The sequence below is a fragment of the Terrapene carolina genome, unplaced genomic scaffold (assembly GCF_002925995.2).
Source record: "Terrapene carolina triunguis isolate 2854851 unplaced genomic scaffold, T_m_triunguis-2.0 Scaffold633, whole genome shotgun sequence".
NCBI classification, from domain to species: Eukaryota; Metazoa; Chordata; order Testudines; family Emydidae; genus Terrapene; species Terrapene triunguis.
In genome coordinates this window covers 634,529-652,134 of record NW_020664984.1, presented here as the reverse complement: position 1 = coordinate 652,134, position 17,606 = coordinate 634,529, and the positions used below count along the sequence as shown (strand labels likewise).

The 17,606-nt window shown below is 47.1% G+C and overlaps 1 protein-coding gene across 2 annotated transcripts in view; it reads left to right on the top strand.

The window, feature by feature from the left end:
- Nucleotides 1-5,807, top strand: part of ALMS1 (ALMS1 centrosome and basal body associated protein) — a 95,674-nt gene extending 89,867 nt beyond the window's left edge. For both annotated transcript variants that reach the window (XM_029913435.1, XM_029913434.1), the window contains one exon: nucleotides 5,322-5,807. In XM_029913435.1, the coding sequence (XP_029769295.1) occupies nucleotides 5,322-5,366 (45 nt within the window). In that variant the 3' untranslated portion in view covers nucleotides 5,367-5,807. The remainder of the gene's footprint in view (nucleotides 1-5,321) is intronic.
- Nucleotides 5,808-17,606: the final 11,799 nt, after the last annotated feature.

The window sequence follows — 17,606 nt, the reverse complement described above, 5'->3', positions numbered from 1 at the left end:
TGGTTACTGCCCACCTCAGGAAACGGGGGGTTATAATATTTCCTTACCTCAACGATTGTCTCCTCAAAGCCTCAATGCTCAACGAAGCTCTTCGATCTATGCTGCTTACCGTCGCTTGCTTCCTTTCCCTTGGCCTACAAATAAACAAAAACAAATCCACCTTATCTCCTACCCAATGACTGGAGTTCATAGGCGCGCACCTTGATTCCCGAACAGGAATAGCCTCTTTCCCGCTCAATCGTTTCGACACCATAAAACTCCTGGTTACAAAACTTTGCAACAGTCTCCAGGTCACTGCACGAGACTGCCTGCAACTATTAGGCCACATGGCCTCGTGTACTTTCGTGGTCAAAAATGCACGCCTATACATGAAGTGCTTCCAAGCTTGGTTGGCCACAGTTTACAGACCAAACGTACACGTTCTAAACAAGCCTCTATCCATCAAAGACTCCCCTCCGATGGTGGACAGTTCCCTCCAACCTCTGCTCAGGAGTCCCTTTTCTCCAGGACTCTCCATCCCTCATAATGACTACCGATGCATCCCTCACGGGATGGGGAGCACACATGTCCCACCATACAGCCTAGGGCCTATGGTCTTCCACCGACACCTCCCTACACATAAACGTCCTAGAACTGCGAGCCATATGCCATGCCTGCCGTCACTTCCTCCCATTCATTCGGAACCAACATGTTCGGATAATGACAGACAACACTGCATGCATGTTCTATGTCAACAGGCAGGGAGGGACTCGATCTCACTTGCTTTGCACAGAAGCCATGAAGCTCTGGAATTGGTGCCTCACGAACAAGATCTGGATATCAGCAGCCTATCTTCCCGGGGCCCTGAATACCACCGCAGACGAACTAAGCAGACATTTTCCCTGGGATCACGAATGGGAGATAAACGACACGATCATATGCAATATATTCAGTCTTTGGGGCTATCCAACCCTGGACCTCTTTGCAACTGTGAAGAACAAGAAATGTACTGAATTTTGCTCCAGAGCGGGATTGGGTAAACATTCATTAGGAGATGCATTCCTAATCTCATGGGCTCAACACTTAATGTATGCTTTCCCCCCAATACCGGTTCTCCACAGAGTTCTGACAAAGATATGAACAGATTGTGCCACGGTAATTGTGATTGCCTCGTCCTGGCCCAGACAACCATGGTATCTGTTCCTCACCAGAATGTCAATTTGTCCACCAATTTCATTGGCTCTCACTCCGAACTTCCTATTGCAGCAACACGGCCGATTTCTTCACCCCAACCTATCCATGGTTCACCTCAAAGCTTGGTTCCTCCATGGTTCTCACAAAGCGAACTAGCATGTTCTGAACAGGTTCAAAGAGTACTCTTACATAGCAGAACTCAGTCTACTCGCACCACATATCTCCAAAAGTGGAAACGGTTCACACATTGGTGCTCGAACAACCAAATTCTTCCCACTTCTGCACCTCTTTCCGGCCATACTTGGTTACCTACTACACCTGAAACAATCCGGCTTTTCTTTCAGCTCCATCAAAGTCCACTTAGCTGCTATTACAACCTTTCACAACAAGATCGATGGTACTTCTGTTTTTGCTCATCCAATCACCAAGCACTTTCTTAAAGGGCTCCAATCCCTATACCCAGACATTAAACCTCCTACCCCTCCGTGGGACCTTCACTTAGTGTTAACCTGTTTAACGCAACAACTTTTCGAGTCCGTAGCCACTTGCTCCCTCTTACACCTCTCTATGAAAACAGCATTCTTAGTGGTAATCTCCTCACCAGACGGGCAGGAGAAATAATGGCTCTCATGGCGGACTCCCCCGACACAATAGTTTTTAAGGACAAGGTTACTACACACCAAATTTCTTCCAAAGGTACATTCGTCATTCCACATTAATGAACCTATACACCTACCAACCTTCTTTCCTAAACCGCATGCAAACTCCTTTGAATCCACAATGCATACATTGGATGTACGCAGGGCTCTGTCCTTTTATTTGGATAGAACCAGACCCTTTAGGAACTCTTCTAGACTTTGTCTCCATTGCAGAACGATCCAAGGGGACACCTATTTCCACCCAGAGACTTTCCAGCTGGATTTCTGCTTGTATCCACCTGTGCTATCAATTAAAGGAGACAGTTCCTCCAGCCTGCATCAGGACTCACTCCACTAGATCTGTAGATACCTCTGTGGCTTTTCTCCACAGAATTCCTCTGGCTGACATCTGTAAAGCGGCCACTTGGACTTCCGAACACACATTTGTTAAGCATTATGCCCTTACTCAAGGCCCTCTCACTGATACACGATTGGGCAGAGCTGTACTATCTACCGCATTTCTTCCAGATGCAAAGTCCCTACCTCCTTGAGATACACTGCTTTTAAGTCACCTGGAGTGGAGCACCCACAGGGACATCTCTCGAAAAAGAGGCGGTTACTCACCTTTGCAGTAACTGACCTTCTTCGAGATGAGTGTCCCTGTGGGTGCTCCACTACCCACCCTCCTCCCCTCTACTTCGGAGTTGGGGTAGCCTCCGTTGTAGAGAAGGAACTGAGGAGACCAGTCGGGCACGTGTACTATTAAGGCACACTCAGCGCGTGGGACAGGCTCTGCGTGTGCGCGACCGGTACGAGTACTGCTGTCAAAATCTCCAAGTGAAGGCACAGGGACGCACCAACACCTGGAGTGGAGCACCCACAGGGACACTCATCTCGAAGAACGTCAGTTACTGCACAGGTGAGTAACCTCCTCTTACTGGACAAATATTCTGGGACCTTCCCAGCTACTACAACACTTCAAACACTGATGGAAGATATTGCATTTTGCCATTTAAAATGGAAACTTCCCATATGAAGAAGGAAGCCAGACTGTACAGCCTGTGGCTGAGCGGGAATTTCCCTGCATTGCAGCTCTGAGCTGCTGTAGACTCTGTCAGAGCTGGGTTGTGGCTGCAGTAACTGAGAGCAGGGACCCTATCTGCTGTGTTCTCAATGATGACTCCCTTCCTGGCCCAGAAAGCCTGGAGGAGGAAGCTGTCTGATTTGAATGCAGACGGGACACGTGCCAGACCTGCTGGGTCAGTAGGTTGGAACAAGGAGCATTGAGTGTGTAGAGGGAGACTGGAACTGGAGGCTGGCACAGGGAGAAAGGAGAAAATAGGAGTTGGGTTAGGTGAGACTGGGAGTGGCTGGGCAAGGAGACTGGAACTGGGGGGGAATTCCAGGTTGACTATGTAACCTTAATTGGACCCTCTTGTGTGTATGTTATGATACAGTCTTTAATTACATGATTACTTACTATTTTTTTCCACGGGCCCCCCGTCTCATTCAGGGCACAGGATGGATGTTGCTCTGCTGATGAATCAGAGTTGGGTAGCAGGAAAAAAAATCCCACAAGTGTTGGACAAATTAATTTGATTACATATTTTCCCTTTTAAAGATCTGAGTGTCCATGCATGCATTAAAAATCAGAAACAAATGAGCCAGTTTTTGAGATTAGATGTCACTTTAAGGGTGAGGGGGTGGGAGGGGCGGGAGGCTGTAAGTAAGATATTGGCCACTAGATGTCATTACACCAGCTGGAAAGGAAGAATGTTGTTTCCAGAGGCATATAGGCATATAATAAACTTCTCAGAGCTGATATTCCCACTTACTGCTTTAGTGAATCTGTTCATCTGATTTTTGACCTTCTTGGTGCCTCCCACCAGTGACTTTTAAACAGCTTTTTTTAATTTTTAAGGGAGAGGTTGTTAAACTTCTTATCATTCATCTTTGGGACCAGAGGTCAGTTCAGTCTGGGGCAACTTTTTGAGTCCAGGGTAGTCAGAGACCATCTGATAGATAGACTTTTAACTCTGCCAGCTTTCTACAAAACTGCCAATTAGAAAACAGCAAGGCATAACCACTGGCACCAGTGCCATATACTGTGAAGCTGCACATGGCAAATGTAATTTATTCCAGTCAGGGCTGTTCTTCAGTAGTTGTGCAAGTATTTTGAGATTGCAGGATGGAATAGGGCAGTAGGTGTGCAGTATTCAGGGGCAGATTCCATACTGAGATGGATGATGATCATTCTTTTGCTTACAAAGTCTTCCATTATACTGTAATGAATATATAGTATAATAATTATTATACTGTAATGAATTGGTTCATGTGTTTGTGCGCATCTGCTTTGTCTGTCGTGCAATAGGTCAAGTCTGCTAACGGGCATATCAGTTCTCTCTATTAGTAGATCATATAGATAATCCTGTACATTTACACTGCACTTTACAAAGCAGAGTAAGACTTCTCCGTGCTTCAGAGATACCACAACCTGCTGACTGAATCAGCACAAAGGTGTGGTGCTTTTATTTGTGAAGTTTGTTCACCTAATATCAGAGATCATAAACTTGGAGACACAAGGCCCACTGGATGCTCAAAGAGAAGAGACTTAGTATCCTGAGAGAGATGTGGAAGGAAAGAGAGTGAGAGAGACTTGAACTTTCAGAAATAGTAGAAGTTTTTCTACTAAAATGTGGGAAAGAAATGCTGTGTACTTCCTTGGGCAAAGGGTAACAGTTGTCTGAAACAGCCTCACAATAAGGGACAGCCTGTCATTGAATCAGAAAAGAATAATAATACAGAATAGATATTGAATAAAACCCCATCATCAGTGGTAAACCTGTTCGTACACACAATTACTTGATTTATTAACTGTGTTGTAAGCCGTTGTCTACCTTGTTATGACAATACAATTACAGAAATTGAAAAAAGAGAGTTCTGTTCCCAAAGCCACATGTGTTGCCAGTGGTTCTGGTGTCTTTGTGTATGTTCAGCCACAAAGCATTGTTAGACAAGAGGAGTAAGGGAGTTTTATCTTATTCAGTGATAGACAACTAAGGCTCTGATCTGGCCTTCTGGAAGGGTGGATGCTTAATTTTCTTTGTTTACTCAAATGCAACTAAAACAGTGGAGTAACAACTGTTGCTTTCATCACACAATAAGTCCATTATGTCAGTCAAAACAGGTTTGTGAGTTCATAATTGAAATATCAACCATTATTTGGAAAATGATAGTTACACATTATTCCTCCATTTGCTTGTGTAATAACAACAGGCACTTGTCCCTCTCTGGTTCTCTGCTTGTGCCATTCCACCAGCGGGAAGTGTGTCATTCTTGTCTGCCTATACCTCTAAGGGGGAAAGCACAGTTGGTGTAAGATATATGTTAAGGGATTTATCAGTATTTACTTATTGGTGACAGTGTTTTGAACAGTTAAATGCTAGGTAGTAGCATTGTTAGAGAAATAATACTAATTAATCTGTCATTTATCTTCATGTTTCCCCACAGAAAATCACCAATCACATCTTAGGGAGAAAAGTACCTTGGAACTGATCGGAAAAACAGTCTTCTGTTTCAATAAGGTGTACTGCATGTAGTGAATTTTCAGCGTCTTTCCTATGTACATTAATTTATGATGTGAGAATAGAATACACAGTAAATATTCCAATGTGCAGAGTATGTTTGGTGTAATTCAGTAATGTCGTATTCTCTTCACATATTGAAAGTTTGGATGTATTTATAATTAAGGGTCAGTGATTTTATGTGGATGGCAGGTTTTTACATTTTTTTAAAATAAATGACTGGTTTCAGTAGCGTTGTTATGCCCTTCCCAGATTAATTTAGTTTTGTAGTATTTATAAATACTTAAGAATCCATGATTTCATGTGGACAACAGATTTTAAATATTTATTTTTAATAACTATTTTAACAATGATTTTTTTAATTTTTATTTCATAGCTCACTGTTTGTAATTATTTTGTACTGCTGAAAAAATTAAATAGCTTCAGATTGATTTACAGTAACTGTCACTTTACAGTAGTCATTTTTCTACAGTTTTGGTATGTATGGCCTCCACAAAAGTGAGTTAATTAAACAGCCATGAAAGGTTTCTATTGGGTAGGATAAGCCTGCAGACTGTAGCTGATATCTTTAAGGTGGGACAATTTTAGCACTCTATGGAGTGGATTAGATTTGTGCCATCCGTTAATAATGACTGTACAGTTGTACAATCCGGTTGTACTCACCAGTAGAGGCCAATGGAAAATGTATTTTTCCATTTTGTTGGGAATTCACTCTTTCCATTCCCAAAGTGTTATCCCATTCCCAAACTATATCCAGAGAGAATAATAGTTTTAATTTTTTTGGCACTCAAATCCTGAAGACCTAAAATGCCTCAACTCAAAAAAGTCAAGATTCCAGTTACAAATAAATGCTAACCAGTGTGGTCAAACGTCACCTGTATGGTGCTCTGCTCTGTTCAATGTTGATAACAGTCGGCTGCGTGCGTGCGTGTGTGCTGTCCCAGCTCTGCGCAGATAGCTGGCACAGCAGATCTCGAGCGAACTGCCCAATGACCACAGACTCTGATAAGGTACGAAGGAACCCAGCCAGGTTTATTGCCAAATGAAACAGTCTCTAGCTCCCCGGATCAGATGTCTACAGTTCTGCTAGTACATATCTGCTCCCTGACAATGGACTGGCTCAGTCAATGGCGGGATTTACCACTGCCCCCTAGGCCAGACAATGACATGCACTCAGGGATGCATTCTTATACACAGGTACAAACAAGTTACACATCACTCCTGACACATTGAGTACAACCCCTCTACGCGTTAGGGTGCTACCTCTCTCCTAGTACATGTTGGTTCGAACAAACAAGTCTATCCATCATGTTATCCTTTTGACCCTGTCTTTAGGATGGGTCAGCCTGTTCCTTATCTCTGTGGAATGTGTTCGTACTAGAATGTTCTGGTGCCATCCTGGCATGTATTCATCCTGCTAGTACTTGATACCTTTTAACTATGTGTATACGTGCAATTAGCAGCCTTCTTCTTGCCAACTTCTGTGAGCAGGGCCTGCCTCTGGTTCACAACTTAACTTTGCTTTATGTTAGCAAAGTCTTGACCATTACTTTAGGTCAGGCCTTAGGTCTCATACCGGGCCTCTGATACACGGGTTTATGTTTCAGGGCCTCATCTTACCACAGTCACATGAAAAAAAATCCCTGTCCCCACCACCCAACAATGCTGAATTTTCATTAACGAGCACAAATTATACACATCAATTGTGGAGATGATTTCTTAGACTCATGCCCTTTGAAGAGAATGCCCCGCCCTCCTATCCACTAGGGAGTCTATCTTGAGATGATCAGCAAGTCCATTCTCAAGTGTCATAAGAGCAGGTAAGGCAGCAAACTGTCCCCATGGTACATTGGACTTGTGTTACAGGAAGATGATGATGATAAAGAAGTCTAATTTGGTAAGTGTTCAGTGGACAGAAAATTATTGATGCAAAATTTTAAACCCAGTTCTGGTTGAACTGATATTTCTTTCTCTCTCTAATCCACCTTCGGTTAGCTAGATGCCCTCTCCAGGATGTTTGGTTATATACATAACTGATGTCCCAGTGGTAGAAGACAAATTGTAAAGGCTGTGGTATCTACCTGATACCCAGAGAAGGCTTTTGTAGCTTACCAAAGAGGAGACTGTATGAATGTATAAACAGGAAAGGCATCTGAGTAAAACAAGTACATGCAAACTGAGAGTTGTTATAATTGCAATATTTTCTGCTTCACTATAGTTAAGGTGGAGATATTATTTATTAATTACAAAGAATTCTCTTGGGTATAAAGCTTTATTGTATATTTCTGTATTCATTTCATCTAGAAGGGTGAAATATAAAAGGAGCCTTAACCTCTTGTGATCATTAAAAATTTCACAGCGCTTTTCATAAAAGTTAGAGATGAAAGCTGACTAAACAGTCTGCCCAGCTAAATTCCCCCTGAAGCTTCCATTGCCTATGATGGACCAGATCCTCAGCTGATGTAAATTGGTGTAGTTTCAGTGAAGTCAGTGGAGCTACACTGAATTACCCCACGTGAGGATCCAGTTCAATATTTTTCACCTCTGCTAAACTAGTGGTATCATGTGCTATTAAGCAGTTGTCATGCTCTACCCCAGAGTCAAGAGGACAGAGTGACGTGGGTAACCTTTTCCCCCATGAAAAGGAATATACACCTCTACCTCGATATAACGCTGTCCTCAGGAGCCAAAAAATTTTACCGCGTTATAGGTGAAACCGTGTTATATTGAACTTGCTTTGATCCGCCGGAGTGCGCAGCCCCGCCCCCCCCGAGCACTGCTTTACTGCGGTATATCCGAATTCATGTTATATCGAGGTAGAGGTGTAGCTGTATGGAATCTGCTTGGGTTTGTGTTCTCTCGCCATAGATGCTAATTAAAAAGTCAGTTAGCTTCATTGTTCGAGGGTTTTTTTAAAGTTTTCAGCTGATGAAAAGCACATGTCCACAGTGACCTTTAATGGCTGTTAATGCCCAATGGTAAGCTTTGGGAACCTTCCTATTTTCAGTTAGTTCTGCTTGGTTTGATTATATTTAGATTTCTACATTATACCTGTCTAGCTGCCCAGGAAACTACAAGAGCCAAACATCAATCAAACGTATTGCAAGTCAAAAGGACATTAGAGGCTGTCCATTAAACTGTTTGAGGCTTTCCTAGGTGCTACCACACTAGAAATAATAAACAATGAGCAGCTAGCTACACGTTGCACCATCTGTAAAGAAATGGATGACTTAGACATGATCTCTTTCTGAAAGAAACACTCACAGTCTGGTTCTTAAATGCTCTTGGCGGTCACTGCCACTTGGACTTCCAGAAGCTGCTGGAGCTGCAGGTTTGAAGCCTTAGCAACAAACAGCCATAACCCCTCAATTGGTGATCTAATCTGGTGGACAACTGAAAAACAATTCTGCTGGTGGACATACTTAATGTTCAAGGAGTCTACAGTACAGTTTGTGTTGCATCTGGAATTTATGCTTGGTCCTTTTACAGCATCATTCATCAAGGAACTTGAGCAGCTTAACCGTTGTTTAATATTTACAATACTTCAGGGAGAGAGAGGAATATTATCTCTATCTTCCAGATGAAAAAAGGAGGCGTGGAGAGGGTAAAGGCATGCTTTACACAGGTTCTGAGAACCTACAACTTCACCTGAAGTCAACATAAACGGCAAGTTCTCAGCACCTATGGAAATTGGGTCCGAGTGATTTGTAAGTCACACAGCAAGTGTGTAGTTAGCACATAGGTTTCCTGTCTCCCCAATCCCGTGGCCATCCATCTCTCTTCCTGCTTCCTCCTGGAGAGCAGTGGTGGATTCAACACATACTTCACTATTCTCTTCCATATTGTCACAAATAAGGTGGAACTCACGCTTGCTGCAGAGAATCTGAGGTTCGTAGTTCTTTGCAATAGTCTTGTTCCAGTTTTGTAACCACATACGGGGGAGTGGAACCACAACTCTCAGCACCAAAAACACACGTGTTTCCAGAGAATTTGTTTTAATGATCAGTCCTTGTGTGAGATCCATGTTCCCCTTTTTTCTATCTTCTTTGATGTACGTGGTAAATGATTACTCTTATTTTAATGGTTTGTACAGCACCCTGATGGGAAAGGCAGGCACTCTAGTGGATAAAATAATTAATAATTTGAGCAGTAGGGGGAATTTATGATCAAGAGTTGGGCCCAAACTGCAAAGTTCAGATCCAGTCTTTCCAAACACTCCGGTCTGTTTGAATTCAGGATTTTATTGGGCCCACCTCTCTTATGAACCTTCCTTCTTCTCTTTGTACTTTCTTCTGTGCTGCCTCCTAAACCTGGAACTCCCTTCCTCCTCCCAATCCGCCTGGCCTCTCTTCTCTCAGACCCTTGGAGCAGAGATAATGTCTCCCCCTCGCTTTGTACAGAACTGAGTACACTGAACAATCAATGAATAATAATGGACTGTCTTGTCTCCAGCTGTGGGAGGAAAATGCTGAAGGGCCAGGAAACCCCATGAGTCCCACTGTGCAGTGTCCTTCAGATCATTTCCTCGGGGAAATTGTAATTGCCTGTGAAAACAGCAGGGGACATGATTTTCCTAACTCCCTGCTGTGCTGCATTATGAGAGGAATTCCCACAGATCTCTGGACATCGATGGAGGGCAGAGGCATTTGTGTGGAGGCCCAGAGACTGTGCAGTTTCTCTGATCTCTTATTTTGCCTGAGATGCTTTGCTGTCTGCTTTTTTTGGAACATCATGAATAGTGGGAGAAAGTGAATAAGGAAGTGTTATTTACCCCTTCCCATAACACAAGAACCAGGGGCCACCCAATGAAATTAATAGGCAGCTGGCTTAAAATAAACGAAAGGAAGTACTTCACACAATGCACAGTCAACCAGTGTGTTCAAAAAATAATTAGATAACTTCCTGGAGGATAGATACGTCAATGGCTATTAGCCAAGATGGTCAGGAATGCAATCCCATGCTCTGGGTGTCCCTAGCCTCTGATTGCTGGAAGCTGGGACTGGACAGCGTTATATCGGGGTAGAGGTGTATATGCAGCTCATTTTAGCGCCTTTCAACATTACCAGCTTTAAGAGGCGGTAAGGAGCCCAGAATAACACAGCTGACCCTATTAAAAATAACGATGGTTTACACGTGGTTGTGGCCATACCATGTTGTAACCCTAGTCTACAATGCAATTAAACACCTGCAGCTGGCCTGTGCCAGTTGACTTAAGCTCATGGGGCTGTAAAATTGCAGTGTGGATATTCGGGCGTGGGTTTGAGCCTGGGCTCTGAGAACTTGCCCCTCACGGCGTCCTAGAACTCAGGCTTCAGCCTGAGGGTGAACATCTACATTGCAATGTTACAGTCCCACAGCCTGAGCCAGCTGCAGGGGCGGCTGTATGTTTTTTGCCACCCCAAGCACGGCAGGCAGGCGGCTTTCGGCGGCGCGCCTGCGGGAGGTCCGCTGGTAACGCGGATTCGGCGGCATGCCTGCGGGAGGTCCTCCGGTCCCGCGGCTTTGGCATACCCGCTGCCAAGTTGCCGCCGAAGCCGCGGGACCGGCGGACCTCCCGCAGTCATGCCGCCGAAGGTAGCCTGACTGCTGCCCTCACGGCAACCGGTAGGCCACCCGCCTCGGCTTGCCATCTCAGGTACGCACTTGGTGCGCTGGTGCCTGGAGCCGCCCCTGGCCAGCTGACGTGGGCCAGCCAGGGGGGTTCAGTTGCAGTGTAGACGTACCCTGAGAGACTTGGGCTCAGCTTGGCCTCTGCCTAGTTGACTGCCTCCCCAGTGATGGGTTTTGAGGCTAGGGATGAGGTAATCGCCTGGAGGCCACCTGAGTCTTAGGAATCCAGGCTTCCAATAGGAGGGAAACTGTTCAGTCAGATGAGAGACACCTGCAGGAGGTCCAGGGTCTAAGAAGACCTGGGAAGAGGCTCTCCACACCAGCTCGTTGGAAAGTGCTGTCTGGAACTACTATAATGAAGGATGGAAGAGGACCGGGACGGAGGCAGCAGACCCTGGATTTCGGGGAAGAAACTGTGGGGTCCAGTAAGGAGCTGAATGAACTGTACAGTCTGGAAGAGCCTGGTTTTCATTTGAGTTGACACTGAACTGTCATTTTAATAATCCACACTCCCAAGAAGGGAGCCAATGATATGGCTGTACTATTACTGGAGAGCCCAATAAGAGGAAACTGCAGCAGCTGATCTTCCTGATGTCAGACCAGGTAAACTCACCCTTCTACAAGACCTTAAATGCATCCTGGCTTTTGTAGCTGTTAAAATGCTATTCTGTCCCGAAAAGAGATTCCAGCAAGAATGGCATGGTGAGTCCATGTATATTGATTCTTAGTCCAGATTAACCATGCTCCATTTGTGAATACAAAGGTGGGTCTTCTACCTGCCAGCCTTGCACGCCTAAACATGAGGCATTTAAACCTAGCAAGCCCCTACCAGGTGTGTGCCATGCAAGTGCTTGTAGCACTGCACAAGTATTGCCAGCACTGATGCAAATGCACTTGCTTGGAGCAAGAGTGGCCACTGTTGAATCCTGTTTCAGGTGTGTGACCACTGGGTGTAAGGTTTTCCTGTACTCTGTACTTTCTTGTTTTGAGCTATTTGCAGCTTCTGTAACTTGAGGCATATGAGTTTTCTGCACAATAAGGTGTAATGCAGCAATATTAAAGCTTAAAAATAGACTGCTTGAATGTGCTACGGAGGCCATGTAATTTTGTGAAATACCTACTACTATATACACTGGAAAATGCTTATCTATAATTAATAATGCAGTCCCCTCTCCAGTTGTGGACTGCTACTTCCCGACATCCCGGACTGTAGGATAGGGACCCACAGAGCAGGGCTGCCCAGAGGATTCAGGGGTCCCGGGGCAAAGCAATTTCGGGGGCCCCTTCCATAAAAAAAAAAAGTTGCAATACTATAGCATACTATATTCTCGTGGGGGTCCCTGTGGGGCCTGGGGCAAATTGCCCCACTTGCCCCCCCTTCTGGGCGGCCCTGCCACAGCGTTGTAGGGCGTGCTCAGCGTGAGCATGCTGAACAGGTTCAGCTGAGCCGCTGTAAGTTAGAAAAGTGCAATTCCTTAATGCAGACAAAATCTGAGAATCAAGCTGGTTTCCTTTCTCCTCATACGTCGCCAGTTCAATAAAAAGGCTAAGTGAGGCCCGGGGGGAGGGTGGGGGGAGAGGAAGGAACAAATGCCCCATGAGAAATGCTAGTCATATTGATTAGTATACTTCTAGATACCACAGTGATGAGGGAAATATAAGAACCAATATGCAGTCCTGTTGTGTTCATATCATGCTCTAAGTGACACCTCTGCAACCCTATTACTTTCCATAGCTAGCACCGGTGTAACTGATTGGAACTTGATAGACTATTTTTGATGATGCAAAAAAGGGAACAGAATCCAGCTCCTTCCCTTGTAGCTGTGGTGGCTCCTACAGGGCTATCGGGTCCAAAGCCGTAATGTTTTGTTGGCGTTCCCAAGGTTAGCAGATCTGGCCCTGAATACAACCAGAGAGCAGAGCTGTTCTATAAGAGAGTGTCATTTCTATATGGACACTTTTGGGATGGTCCCCTTGGGGCTTTTTGTAGACGTCACCCCTGGTATGTCTGGCCAAAGTTTCCATTCCAGTCCTACAGCAGGCTACTGGTCTCCCCTGTGGCTGCATTAGCATGGTGCTGTGTAGCCTGTTTGAAAAGTGCTTTGTGATGAAAGGTTTGGTACATAACATCACTGAAAGTTTAGATTCTGGGGACAGTTTGTGGGCAGACCCTATAACTGCTGAGCTTGTGGATTTCCCCTACAAGAAAATTCCCCTTGTTCCACCATGGCCAGTGACTTCTGCCTGCATATTCAGCCACGGATTGTTGCAAGTGACTGAATAAACCATACACCTAGTACCACATAAGAGCTTTCTCTATATCGTTTGCAGAACAAGCTGCTAAAGGACCAAAGAGCTGCTGGAGATGTGCTGAGGGCCAAGGAAGTGGCAGCCTGTGTCAAAGTGGGGGTGCGAGGAGTATCTTCCTCATATCACTGCCTGAAAATCGCCTCCTGCGGGATTACAAAGAGTGAGTGACATGGAGGACTGGGAAGGTGTTAGGTCCATCACTGAGTCTGTTGTGGAGAAGAATAAGTGCCAAGGGAGTGCTTACCCTTTCTGTGTGCAACATTTGTTAATAATCCCTCCTTCCACTGCCCATGTGCTACTGTTGGCTCGGGCACGGATATGTGAATCTGCACCACAGCTGCCTGGCAGCGTGATCCAGCTGCAGAATGCACTCGGTGGCAGTAGTTTTTGTAGGTTTATATCCGTACTGATGTCACCCAGTGCTTAAAGCCAAGAGATTAATGGGACATGGATGTGGAGGGCTTGGTTCTCATTTATACAAAGGCCCTTTATGCACAGCTCAAGTAAAGGCGCAGGGCCAGATTAAGCTTTTGTGGGCCTGGTGCAGAACAGGTTTGTGGGCCCCCATGGGAGCAATGGAGCATGGCACGGGGAGATCGGTCCCCGGAGTGAGGGGCCGGCCAGGGTCATGTCATGGCTGGGGTGACTCGGCTCTACCCAGCCAAGTGTGAGGGCACTATTTACAAACTGGCAGTTGCCAGACACACAATGGCCCGCCCAGCTCTATGCTGCCAGCATGCCCCTTCCCCTCGGGGGTGGGCCCATGCCGCGCCACACATCCCCCCCCACACACACCAGAACCCCCCCAATCCCCTATGACCAGAGCCTCCCACTATGCCCAGCACCCCACCCCCAACCCATCCCACCCACAAATGCACAGCGCCCTGTACACCACCACCCCTGCCCACAGCCCCACCACAACTGCCCAGCACCCCACACAGAAAGTGCCCCAACACACACACAGATCTTCCCCACCCCCTCACAGCCCAGCACCCCCCACCCAGCCCTCCAGAGAGAGACTCCCCGACGCCCTGCCTCCTGGCCGCACTCACCAGCCCTGCTGCGAGGCAACTGTATCTGCCGGGCTGAGCCGGCAGCGCAGCCAGAGCTGGTCCCAGGGTGGGGAATCGCTCCAGTCCCTCGGGAGTGGCACAATCAGCCAGGCCAGGGCCTGCCCCAGCCGGGCTCCCTCAGGACCCACTTGCCTGGAGGAGCCCAGCCAAGCCCACCCCCCAACTGGCCGAGACTGGCCAGGCTTCTGCACCAGTCCCAGCCGGCTCAGCTCCGGGGAGACAGGTGGGGCCCCACAGGTGGTGGGAAGCAGAGACTGCCTGGAGCCGGAGGTGCTCTGGGGTCTGACCAGGGGGGCAGAGAGATAGTGGGGGCAGGGGGTGGAGAAGAGCCCTCAGCTGGCTGGTGGGCAGGTTGAGAGGAGCAAGGGGGTGGGGGGGAGCCAGCGAGCTGGCAGGGTCTCGGGGCGCAGTGCAAGCAGAGAAGGCCGAGCATGGCCCGGCTCCATGGCGCTACTGGCGTCATTGTAAACCCGGCACTGTAAAGGGGTCTTAAAGTAGGTGGAAATGCCCCCTGAGAATGCCCTCGGTATAGATGACTTCCCTGGCCTAACGTACACCAGGCCCCAGGCAGTGCCCTGCACAGCTCAAGTATCGACCCATGGCCTGGCCGCGGCTGGCTCAAATCAGCTGACTCAGGCTGTGGGGCTAAAAATTGCTGTGTAAATGCCAGGGCTCGGGCTGGAGCCCTAGTTCTGGGACCCTCCACCCTCGCCGGGTCCCAGAGCTCAGGCTCTAGCCTGGGCATCTACACACAGATTTTTTTTTTCACCCCCCCTAACCTGAGCCCCGCGACTCCTGCGAGCCTGACTCAGCTGAGCCGGGCCAGCCGTGGGTATTTTATCCCAGTGTAGACATAGCTAAAGCAATCTTTGCCCTTTGCTGTCCCTGCCCCAAGGGCTGGAGCAGAGTAACTGAGAATTAGGCGGTGGTGTAGCCAGGTGTATCACCGTGGCTTGGCCGGCGATGTGCATGAACAGCTAACGCTTAGGAAACTTGCCGCTTCCTAAGTTGTTAATTCCTGGGTGCAGGCTGTTTCTGAGGCTTTTTGATGGTCTCCTAGGGGCTGCTGGAGACTGGAGTGGGAAGTCCGAGAGGCTTTGCAGCAGTGGGGCGAATGCCTGCAGTGAGTCTTCCCCCCCTCCCCCTCCACACTACCTCACCTCTGGCCTGGGATCCTCATTTATCTAAACTCCACCTCATGGAGTCCCCAGAGCCATCCAGTCCCTTGGCTGAGTGGGAACCTCTTGAGTTGGTAAGGCCTACCCTCCCCACACCAATCTTGACCGTGCACTCTGCCGTTTTGTGTGTGTGTTTATGTGAGTGTATATATATATATATATATATATATACACACACACACTCCTCCTCCTGTCATTGTTGCATTGTGTGTTTCTCCAGTGGGTGGAATGGGAAAATCCTTCTCATCTGTTTGAAACTGTGATTTATTGCTGATTTATAGCAGCATTATATTGGATTTTCCATGCCTATGTCCGGGAATTAATTATGTGAGATGGGAAGCTATTTCCCGCCTTGTTCTGAGAAGACTCCCATGACATTTACACAGGTTTATTGCTTAGGGTAACTTTTATGCCAATGAACTGGTGGGGGTAGGGGTGGGTGGTGAGTGTGTGTGTGTGTGTATTCACATCACTGCCTCATATTGGAGAGGATTTGAACTGCAGACCTTTGTTTTATGCTCCCTATACTGTACTGTAAAGTGCTAATGAAGATTTTCCTTTAGCTCAAGTGATGGGGCCTGTGCTTTTTAGAGTAGGGGAGTCTGAGTTCTATCCCTGACGTGACTGTGACATCCATGTGCTGCTAAGTGGCATCCCATTTATCAAATGAGAATCTCAAACGAATTGACTGTCGCTTACTCCTCCTAACCACCCATCTGAAGTAGGTAAGAATTATTAGACCCAATTTACAGATGGGGAAATGGAGGCACAGAGATTAAGTGAATTGCCAAAGGTCACCTAGTGAGTAGCAGATTGAGGACTGGAACCCAGGAGTCCTGGCTTCCCGTCCCCTCCTCTAACTTCTAGAGCATTTTGCCTTTTGTGGAGGCAGGGGCGCTGGAACAATGTGTATAGTGGGGGTGCTGAGAACCATTGAACCAAACCGTAAACCCTGTATATGATGGAAACCACTTCAAGCCAGGGAGTGAGGCAGCCCCCCTAGTCTCAGCACAGGTGTGGAGGTAGTTACAGATTCCCAGGAAGGAGGTCACCTTTGCTGACATATTGCGTGTGGTATCCTCTCTCTGAATGGGACTGGGTACCTCGACCTGGTTTTATTTGTAAAGGTTGGGAACACTTGAATAATGAGGATTGGGATTAACAGTTGATATAAACTCTCCACCTTCTGTCAAGAGGCCAGAGGGTCCTCAGAGAGCAGGATGTCGTGAGGATTGGGAATGACCTTTTCTAGAGCGGGCCGTTGCTTCCCTTAGCCTCTTCTCATGCCACTTTACTCTGAGGGCCGGTTTGCATACTGATTTAGCTAAATCTATGCAGCCAGGGCCGGCGCAACCCATTAGGCGACCTAGGCGGTCGCCTAGGGCACTACAATTTTGGGGGCAGCGACCGTGGCGGTATTTCGGTGGCGGGACCTTCCGCCGCCTCTGTGGGGGGCAGCATTTCGGGGCAGGACCTTCCGCCGCCTAGGGCGGCAGAAAAGCTGGCGGCACTCCTGTATGCAGCGCTCTGCTGTGGACACTCCTATTTTGGATGAAGAGTGACCTGTTTTGATTGTTTACAGCACAGATTTAAACAAAAAATAGTGTTCTGAAAAGTGCCACGAGATCTCTCTGTTTTTACATCTCAGCAATGTGTAGGGGACATTGCTCGGTCTTGCTCTGCTAACACCCAGCTGGGGCATTAGGTTCAGGAAAGGAGGGGGGAGGGCGGGGCCAGGAAGCTAAAGAAAAATACATTCCCTTCATCCTGAGAAAAGTCCTGACATCAGCTGAACCCCAGGGGAGGAATATCTGTGACCTTTGGAAAGCGGTCAAGTCATTTGTGGCAATGAACAAGACTCACGTGTATTTTTTTTGGCAGGCACATTTGGAAAGGAAGGTGAGAGGCACCCAGTTTGAATGCTTGCTGCAAGCCATTCATGCTTTTGCTCCACCCTGGAGAAGAGCTGTGAGCTAGTGAAAGGCAGGAAAAGGAGTACTATGTACACAATGGGAACTGTGTGTGTAGAGCAGGGGTGAG